Source organism: Sinohyriopsis cumingii, chromosome 8 (assembly GCF_028554795.1).
Source record: "Sinohyriopsis cumingii isolate HCF-2022 chromosome 8, ASM2855479v2, whole genome shotgun sequence".
Classification (NCBI taxonomy): Eukaryota; Metazoa; Mollusca; class Bivalvia; order Unionida; family Unionidae; genus Sinohyriopsis; species Sinohyriopsis cumingii.
Window position 1 is genome coordinate 112,710,671 of NC_142968.1, and position 11,189 is coordinate 112,721,859.

Consider the following 11,189-nt stretch of genomic DNA (forward strand, 5'->3'; position numbering starts at 1 on the left):
AGGATAATACATTTTACTGGCTGAAAGAAATGTCTTATTGATTTTAAATTTTGGACACGAGGCGAATGCATACGGTGGATCACTGATACAATATATAAACAGGTTTTGACGCTGTTATTTTTTTATTCTGATGGCACTTCTGCCACTTTTATAGCTATATCATGCTGAGAAAATGGGAGCTAATGCTTCTCCTGTGGATACACCTAGAAAGTTGACCCAGGCTAGCCTGGGTCAGTAAAAAACCTGCAACCCATGACTTACAAGTCCAAAGCTCTACTAATTGAACTACCATGGCTCTCCATGATGACAAAAAGATACAATCTTAGCAAACACAATGACACATTTATTTAGTAGTGTAATGGGAGGAAAAATGTAGATTCAAATGTCCAAAATTAATTCTAGACAGTACTGGTTGCTAAAACACGAATTATTCAAATCCCAGTATGGAAGGCATACAACAGGATTTGATCGTAGTTGGAACTCGTACAGTAATGAAATAATGTTTGAAAATGGAAAATACTATGTAAATTTACCATGAAATAACAATGGCTAAGATACAATACAGTACTTACTTATAACTGCCAAGTTACTAATTGCAGTTGCAGTGTGGCTAGCCTTATCTGTTGAAATTCTGTAAGTCATCTCACATTTGAATTCTGCTTGATCATTACATGTTATATCTCCTCCATTCAAGGTCAACATCAGTGTGCCTGAGGTTGGTGGGGTTCCCACAAGACTTCCAGTGAAATTTGGTGATTTTGCCTGCATATCTGTTGGTATGTTGTCTTGTATACGATCAATAACATCTATAGTTAAAATCTCAACAAAGTCTATATCAGCAGATCTTCTTCTGGACATTACAATGGTAAAGATACCATTGTTGTCTGTTCCATCACTAACACACCGCAATTCTAATCTGTTCACAGGATTTGCTGAACCTATCACTATGGATGATGGAGTAACAGTCATGGAAACTCCCTCAACTGTCAAGAAAAAAGTAGAACTACAAATATTTGACGAATCAAGCAGACAATAAAAAAATGGTATTGCCAATAACTATGGTAGAGATCTGTACCTAAAGAACCCTCCTAAATGTCAACCGGTCTGATGATATCTGTGCAGTATGCTGTCGGTGAAAGAGGACAAGTTATTTTCCATATGCTGTCCCTACTGACCAAATATATTTTGAATCAGACAGATTTGCATATATGCTTGCACCACGTTAAAATTTAAATTTACTTATCCAGCATGAATTTCAAAGACTTTTTATGTCAGTGACGCACTTAAGAATTTTGTCTGAATGAAGGGAAGCAGTTGGAATCACATTCTACAACGAAACTATACAAGATGTTAAAACCTCGAAGTTTTATTTGTCAAGCCTGGGCGATCTGTAAATTCATACAACCGAAAGACAAAGATCATACAGACATACAGGACAACTTGCAAATTTATAAATGCTTTCCTTCTGAAATAATCTTTACCAAGAAAGAACAAGTGATCTCATACAATTAAGTCTCGTATCTTCAACATCAAAGGCTAAAACATTCGTAAACCATATAATCACATCCAAAACAGGTCATTGTTTTTGCATTTCATGCATTAATGGCTCTGATTAAATGATACATGGAATGTTACTCGTGGGGTTATGCACCTTGTGCGGATTTGTCAATTGTAAGCTTAACATCATAATTCCAATGCCACCACTGGATTCACCTAATCACTTATCTCCAGTAGCCTTTCAAATACACCAATGCTTTTCATATTAGGGACAGTTATTGTAAACACCAATATATTCTGAACAACATTTTACCTTTTTGCAACATGAAAGTTGTACTTTGACATTTGTAAGAATAGGTCAGCGAAACAAAGCCTCGTATTTATACTTGTCAGATTTAATTATTAATAAATAAATCTATTTTACTCCGACTGGCTCTGGCCGTATACAGCTGCGTGTGCTGTGGCGACATGTAGCCAATTTGCTGACATCAAGAACTAAGTGTCTAACGAATAAACTTGTTTTCTTTCTGCTGCACATTTAACGCATTATTGGCTATATAATGCCGAGGAATATATAATGTTTTCTCCCGGCTGTGACACTGCGTGTTGTTTTCTTCACGCTAAAATTTGAGGATATACACTTAAACTTCGGTAGTGTTTCTACTGTGCAATCAAAATGCGTGTCTTTATCACTCCGGAAAGCTTTCATTGATCAGGATTACTTTGCGCTTTTTTAGACGTATAAGTAAGCTCAATACAAGAATTAAAGTGATCTTAGTTTTCTACGCTGGACCCTTAAGTCACTGAAGATAGCAACAACTGACGGTCTAAAATAAATGCAAATTTAGAAATCCTAGTAAATGACTGAATTGAAATTAATGATGATAATAATTCGAACTTTACCTCTGCATCTGAAGTAATAGTTCAACATATCAGGCATAAATAATGCACAATGGAAATTAAACTATCAAGCTGATTGTATGCTGAAAAAACAACAAAACTGGCATCACAACTACGATAAAATAGAATCTTCACATTCAAAATACATGTATCAAGGGAGATTGAACTTTATGAATTTTCAGCAATAATTTGACAGCCTGTCCACAAACGGTTGAAGAATTTGTTTTGAAAGGTAGCTGAAAAATTTATATGTTACTGCTAGAAAAAAGTATTGGGATTTATAGAAGCAAACATAAAATACTGACTCATTTCTATATTCATCGAATATCACAATCACAAACTATACATAGCTAATGATAATGGAACCTACAAGCAGATATCTGGTATAATAATGACTGAAAATGAGTTAGCAACAAATGCAAGAGTGCCAGTCATGATGATGTGTGAAATCTGTACATATGCTAGAGCTCTTAAACTTTACGGATCATTGGCATTGTAATTTACATTTAACAATAATGATAGCATTAATCCGGGAAGCATAGATCCGCGCTCCGGGTCAATACTCAGCAAAGGCTCTGCCCGACACTGGGGAAGCGAAGGATTCAACTTGCAAACCGAATACAGCATTGAATCCCTGTTACGTGCCACTACCAAGAGCAGCCACTGACGTTCAAGTGTCCTCTGACTTTCATGCCACTGGACCAGCCCTAGGCTAAGTGGAACTTTTCATTCTGCAATACGGCAAAAGGACCACCCACTGGACCTCTGTTGGGGCAATTCTATTGATGACCATCCACAACCAGTAAGCCAAACAGTTCTAGACGACTTCACACACAGTCAGCACAGACCAATACTTATTTATCTTGGACTCCAACTGCCAACTACACGCAGCTCTTCACAGCGTTGCTGCAACTTCCGCAAAGTAAAGTGGACGAAGTACTGTGCCATATTGGAGCATAGCATAGTCAATATTCCATTCTACTTCATCCCAATCAAGGAAACTTACCACCGTTTCCAAAGAATCATGGCAGCCACTCAGTCTGTCCCTTATGGCCGTCACCCAGCCTATACACCCTGTTTGGACAAAGAGTGTCAGGCTCATCTCAAGAAGTATGAAATATCTGGAGAAACAGACATAGCAGATCACCTGATTGATCCCTGGACACTGCCAGGTGCACTCGCTGCGAGGAAACTACAGGGTCACTCAACTTCACGCACTCCAGCCGGAAATGCTGAAGCTTGATTCGCCGACATGGCGCCACTCAATAACCAACAGTTCAGGTTCACGCTGTTATCAAACTAAAGTTGTTAAACCGTTAAAACAAGTGACAAATGCACCCCTTGAGAAACAGCACTGATGTCAAGCACGAGATGAGTGGTAACAAATCTTGTGAACTAAACTGAAATACTCCAGAGGCATTTACAACAACAGAGCTCGAAAAGGTGCTATGCAACATCAAATAAAGCAAGGCAGTAGGATGTGACAATATCCTGCCTGAGTTCCGAAGGCAAATGCTTGGCTCGCCATTTTATACACCCGGATTGTTAGGGAAAAGTACATGCCGTCTTTGTGGCGACAGGTAAAGATTAGTGTGATCCCAAAGCCTGGCAAAGATATGAAAAAATAATAAAAGCTGTCTTTATGAAGATATTCATCCATACAATGACGAAACCCATTATGAATAATGATTTACGGATGGTCATATATTAATTTAGAGTTATGGTTTCAAATATGTTCCATCACATTTTGCGGAATAATTGTTTAACATAATACAGAATGTAAATTAAACATCATCTTTTTTTAACTGTTATAAATGATAATGAGAAATCATTGAAATGTTGCACTGTAACGATGCTATGGTCATACATTAAGTAACAAAAAGAAACAAAAGAAACATGTTTTGTAAAACTTACCAAATAATTTGATTATCAAAGTTAAAAAATGAAATCGCATGAGGAAATTACAGTATTAGGAATTACATAAAAATAATCATAGAACGTCTTATTCCAGTCATAAAGAATCGAATTTTCTGAATTAAATTCAGATCCTCGAAAATGCGTATCACAATGGCATTGCCCAGAACTCCTTTGAATAATTTACAATAGTTCCAGGATAACGTTCCGTCCAACTAGCACTTTGTAATTCCAATTAATAATCCTAACAAAGGTCTCCTCTCAAGGTATCTAAACACAACATTAAACACATTTACAGACTGATTATGTATATGAAATACGAATCCAAAACAGGAATGAATCCAAGATGGGACTGAATCAGTTCTCTTCTTCGGTAATCTATTACGACTATATTTCGCAATATACCTCAAGTGACAGATCTTAAAACTTAATATGATATTTCACAATACATGCTCACGTGACCTAACCCATCCAATGGAAAATAACTTAATTCTTCTAGGAATCACCTGACCTCACCAGCCAATCATTAATTACCCGAAACTTGTCAACATGTTTTATTATTAGACTCTTGACATCTATTTATATATCCTATGCAATCTATAGGCACTGTAATATCTAATAAATGGAATATATACCAGTATATAAAAAACATTCGCTATGTAATATCTTCTTTCTAGATAATCACTACTATTTACAGTCATGGAGAAAAAATTACACATAATATAGTTGCAGCCATGTACCAAGAGTTACAAAATATATACACATAAGACCATAACAGCATACACAAGCAATCTAAAAATGAAATCTAATCTATACAGCGTAAAAGATGGTAGATATATTGCTTTAAAATAATATTTCTTATTATGTAAATTAAACATAATCCTAAAGTGGTATTTGAAGTTAATTATTGTCCGTTCGTTACTCACTGTAAAAGAAAACAATTTGGATAGGTTTCAAAATGTGTTAGCCATAAAACATTGTACGGCTACTACAGCAGCTCCGATTTGAGGATTGATAGAGCAATAAATAACGTTTTAACGATTTTACGATCTAACGATGTACTGGATGTAACATTATTTGCAATTTATTTCGTTCAATTGAAGATTTAGATAAGATAACATATAGACAAAGTAGAAGCAAACATTTCCATAATGAAATAAGAGCATATAAAAATCACTTGACAACTTGAATTAAAGATTGGGAGCAAAAAAGTGTGGTGACACAGTACTTAAACACACCCGTCTATTCATGGTATTCTGCCAACAGAGTGAGAGATATATCAATCCTGTTTATTATTTATCGTTCTAGCTAACCCAGTCCAACTATATTTGCAAAATGACATGCACTTTATTTAGAACTTGGTTATTTATTTATTTATCTGTTTGTTTCTCTTATCTGGCTGATCGGGAATCGGGTATTGTTCAACGCATCCCGACAAAACTCCGATCATGATTAGAGAACACATTTCAATGTCAGGGAATTTAATGATTCCCCCTTTTATCAGTACGTCCTTGTTGTCTGTAAATATGGATCATTCTAAATTACCCATGGAAATTCACCAAACCTATTTCATAAGTTTTTGGTATTGCAAATCTAGAGTGGTACGTTTCTTACTTTCCGTCTTTGAAATCTTGGAGGACGTTTACTATCTATTCTTTACCCAAGAGCTCTCTCTCTCTCTCTCTCTCTCTCTCATTTCGCTTTCAAATGAGGAATAAAATGCATGCATAGGGATTTGTGATACCGATCTAATAAAATTTAATCAAAGCCTAGACTATTTTTTCTTGTTTGAAGCATCTCATGTAGACCGTAATTAAAACAAAACATGGTGTTTTGGTTAGCTGCTATTTTGTAACTAGTAGTTTTACCTATATGTAACAGCAAATGCCTTTTGCCCCCTTTCCCACCCCACCCTCTTGTTCAAGTACGGAGTTAAAACTTGTTTGTTTGTTGTTGATGTTGATGTTATTGTTGTTTTGTTGCGGGGTGGGGCGTATGGAACACAATAGTGTTTTGAATTAATCTGGACCGAAACATTCCTCGCATAAATCGTGTTTTGTATTTTGTGAAATATTGAATATACCACGTGAAATCTTGTTAACAATGCAATAATAATGCTGAAAGATCATTTTTTAAATAACTTTCTTGCTAAATATAGAACGTTTATAAATTCTGTACAGATTTTAAAGCCGTGAACAAAGAAAGCCAAAGATGAACAATGATAATTGTTCATTTATTTTCATGAACCGATTAAACAGTTTTATGTCATAAATATTTTCGAAATGCTTTTTTCTTAATGGCTAGCACAAGCTTAGATAAATAAAATCGTATGATTCTACCCAATAACGTGACAAATGCATTTTATTGGTACTTTCATCATGGTGACCGTTTGTTACGGCAAGGGCTTCTCTTGCTGATATATGTCTCTGATTTCAAACACATGTATATCGAAAGGCCACTATATGCTGTTGTTGTTCTTGTGGGCTTAACGTCATTTTTCAGGACATGATAACCTATACATGGCTGTGAGTACAATGTTGTCGGGCTTATCTCCCTTATCCCCTTTCCGGCTCGACAATTTAAAAATTCGACCGTTCATTTAGATAACCTAATTCAAATCCCTATTAATTCGTCAACCTTAGTGTCAACTATCCAAGAGATACCTCTGCGGATTGCATTATCCAATGCCCAATCAGTACGACCACCGGAAAAGCGCACAGAAATACTTAATTTTATCAACGACCAGAAACATGGCTAAAAACATCGGTCGATGAGCCCAAGTGTGAGGATCTAACACCCACTGGTTACTCCAACCTCTTAACCACACCACAACATTCAATTTCGACCACACATCGTTTGAACTAGTCCAAACCATATTCACAATGGAGCAAAGGTCAGTCCATTTTTTCTGCCTATACCGCCCTCCTCCTAGTAGAAAAAACAAGCTGACTGAATCTCTCTTTTTGGAGCAATTTCCGAATCTCCTCGACTATGGAAATTCGATAGCTGGCAACCTGATTATTCTTGGAGATTTCAACTTTTACTTTCACTGTCCCGGAAACCCAAACACATCAAAACTCAGATTCCATTAATGTTTTCAACCTCAAACAGTCAGTTAACCATCCAACCCATAAACATGGTCACATTTTAGACTGGATTCTTCATAGACCTGATGATAACATTATACGGTCCTCCCAGGTATCCCATGAACTTGCATCAGATCACCTCTGCATTATACGCCATCTTGACGTATCAGTCCCTAACCCACCACCTTTATCTGCTACTAAGAGAATCTGTATGATAAATAGAACCAAACTAATGCATGACATCCAAGCAAACCTAACAACTTGCTTACCTCCTACAGCAGAACAACTCGATAACTGCATGCGTTCATTGCTCGACAAACATGCTCCAGCTACCAAGTGCAGAGTATCAATTCAAAAGTGTTCTGCATGGTATAGCAGTGTTAGGGACCAACTTCGCACTACTAAAAGAAAACCGCCGTAAAGCTGAGAGGCTTTGGCTATCCGCCAGACTCACTATTCATAAGCAAATCCATGAATCCGCTAAGAAGAATGTCACAAATAAAGTCCATGCAGCAAAATCAGCCCAATACCCTACTAAGATCATGGAAAGTTCCAGTTGCAAAGAGGCCTTTGAGTTTACTAACAAGCTAATGTCAAGGAACAAATCTACACCACTTCCAATTACCTTCTCTCCAGTCGACCTTCCGGACATGTTTGCAAATTTCTTCCGTGACAAGGTACAAACTATTAGAGATCAGCCTGACACCACAATTTCAATTGACTCGTCGTCACCATACAGTTGGGATACAGAATTTGAGCGGCAACCATTAGCAGCATTTGAACCTGTCTCTATGGACTTTGTACGTACAATCCTGACGAAAAGTGTACCAAAGTCATGTGAACTTGATCCAATTCCAACATCACTGCTGCTTAAGTGCTTAGATTCAGTATTGCCTTCACTAACTGATGTTATTAATACCTCTTTCTCATCAGGGGAATTACCATCATTTTTCAAAACTGCCATTGTAAAACCTCTGCTGAAGAAACCAACACTAGACAATAACGATTTAACGAACTACCGCCCAGTTTCTAATCTCCCATTCATATAAAAAATTCTTAGAAAAGGTTGTTCTATCCCAGCTTGTATCTCATCTAAATTCAAACAGTCTTTTAAGCAATGTACAATCTGCATATCGCCCTTGCCACAGTACTGAAACTACTCTTCTAAAAGTAGGTAATTACATTCTCTCTGCGTTGGATAGCGGAAAGATTACAGTCCTCACCCTCCTTCATTTGTCTGCAGCATTTGACACAATAGACCATGATATATTACTTCACCGTCTCCAGCATGTATTTGGCATTCATGATACATCTTTACTGTGTTTCAAGTCCTACTTGGTCAACAGGACACAAATTGTGCCTGCGAATGGAATACACTCCAGCCCAGTTGATCTATGTTGTGGTGTTCTACAGGGGTCTGTTCTTGGACCTGTTCTCTTCATTATATACATTCAACCGCTCTCAAGTGTCATAGATCATCATCCAGTGTCTCAAAAATTGTACGCTGATGACACCCAAATATACAAATCTAGCCACCCAACTGAAGTTGATGCTACCATCCAAGGTGTTGAGAGGTGCATTTCTGATGTGAAATCATGGATGACATGTAACAAGCTGCAGATGAATGATGATAAAACTGAGGCCATTCTGATCACAACACAAAGACTTTCTCATTCACATCCTTTACCTCAAATAATATATATCAGCAACACCAACATTAAAATCGCACAATCAGTAGGAAACCTAGGTGTTACTCTGGACAGTACTCTCACATTGCACCAACATGTCATGAACACAAGCAGGACGGCATATCTTGAGCTGAGACGCATCAGCTCCATTCGCAAATATCTTGTGTGTTCATTAGTACTTTCAAGACTGGACTAATGTAACTCAATTCTGTCTGGATCATCTCAATATCTGCTCCAAAAACTTCAAAAAGTTCAAAGCACAGCAGCTCGGATCATACTTAGAGTACCACGATCAGAGCACACCTCCCTGCTGCTCTGTACCCTACACTGGCTATCCATCCGATCCAGAATCAAACACAACATTTGTTCTCTGTGCTACGTTTCACTGACGGACTCTAGTCCAACATACCTATCCGACCTCACCCATGTGTACACACCAGCAAGATACTTACGCTCCTCTTCTGACAATCGTATACTCATTATTCCCACTATGAAAACAAAGTCATATGGACAGTGTACTTTTGCATACCAGGGCCCAGCAACGTGGAATGAATTGCCCACTGAACTTAGACACAAAGACACAGTGATCACATTCAAGAGTGCTCTCAAAACTCACTTATTTCGACTGCAAGAACAAACTTAAAGATCTAATAATGTTTCCTACCTTAAATATTCTCAGCATGTTTTTTATGTCTTCTAATTTCATGGTGTTTGTTTTTGTAATCATATCATTATATATATATGTTTTTTATCTTATAGGTGTTGTCTAATGTTGTAAAGCGCTCAGAGCTTCTAAAGATTAGGCGCTATACAAAGTCCTCGTTATTATTATTATTAGTAGTAGTAGTAGTATCATTCAACAAATACTACTTTGCTGTCGATACATAGTAGTTAGGATCTCTAGTCCTCCATGATCAGAATGTGAATTACTCTTGAATCATCTCAATGGTTTCAACACGACGCCCTCTGTTGATAGGGAAATTAATCTATTGCATCTTCTTCTTATTAACAGCCAACTTACAGCTTTCATAACGTTACATTGTAACTATTATTAGGAGGCGAACCTTTAACCTGTATAATACTTAACAGTGTGTTATAAAATTAAATTTGTCGGAAAGACACCATTAAGAATGTTAACGTATGTAATATTTAAAATGCGGATAAAAATACTCAAATGGAATCTGAAGACACGAAATTGCAAAATAAATAAATGATGCAAAATCGAATACATGCATACAGCATAGAACTAATAGAACATGCAAATATTATAATGCTGGATAGAATATACAGGATATAAAAATAGAACATACATGCAGAGAATTATATAATTATGGAGGTAATCACCTTCATGATGTTACAACCTCTCTTAAATAGTCGCCGGGTGGTGTATTCTAGTGACTTCATTTTAGACTCTTTTCACACCTGAATCATGAATTCGTTTCAGTTTCCAATCTTCATAACAGAGTAAACAAAAAGCTTGTGCTAGATAAGTGTAGTAAAAAGCTAACTACGCTATTCCTTGTTGGAATACATCGTTATTCAAACTTCCTTGTTGGCATACCGCAACTAATGTCTACGAATACGATGATGGTCGATAAAAATGTTGAGTAAAACTACTAGGATGGGCTATAAAAACCGATAATCGTACCTGATAAAAAGATGTTGAACTGCACCAAACAGGCAATTGTTAGCTTAAGCATTCTTGCCAGCTTTTCGTAAGCATTACACACAGCTGTGGCATAAATTGCGCCTTTGGATACGAATGACGGGCGTAAAACATAACACGTGTCTCACCTCAGAGTAGTCCGGTTCACTGTTTCATATATAGTCCCTTTGTTGCACTGTCACGACATCAAAACAACCGGTCTCATATGGAGAGATCTATTTAAACAAACCGCGCGTTTATTCCTTTAACATTCTTTTTGTTAGTAATACAGTGTGAACTTTACTAAAACTTTCGATTTGAACGATAGCAGTAGTTATCTTGTGTTCAGACTTAACCACCAATCCGGTCATATAATGATTTTTACAAATATTTTTCCTAATATGCGAAAATCATGGAGAAGGGTACACAAAACGATGCTTTGTTAATAATACACATTTT

At 36.9% G+C, this 11,189-nt stretch overlaps 1 protein-coding gene across 1 annotated transcript in view; it reads right to left on the bottom strand.

Annotated features, from left to right (window-relative positions):
- The window catches only part of LOC149794394 (uncharacterized), a 46,124-nt gene extending 35,249 nt beyond the window's left edge, over window positions 1-10,875 (bottom strand). The window contains exons 1-2 of the mRNA XM_089968572.1: window positions 10,734-10,875; window positions 573-983 (exon numbers count right to left, since the gene is read on the bottom strand). Coding sequence (XP_089824698.1) covers window positions 573-983; window positions 10,734-10,785 — 463 coding nt within the window. The 5' untranslated portion in view covers window positions 10,786-10,875. The remainder of the gene's footprint in view (window positions 1-572; window positions 984-10,733) is intronic.
- Window positions 10,876-11,189: the final 314 nt, after the last annotated feature.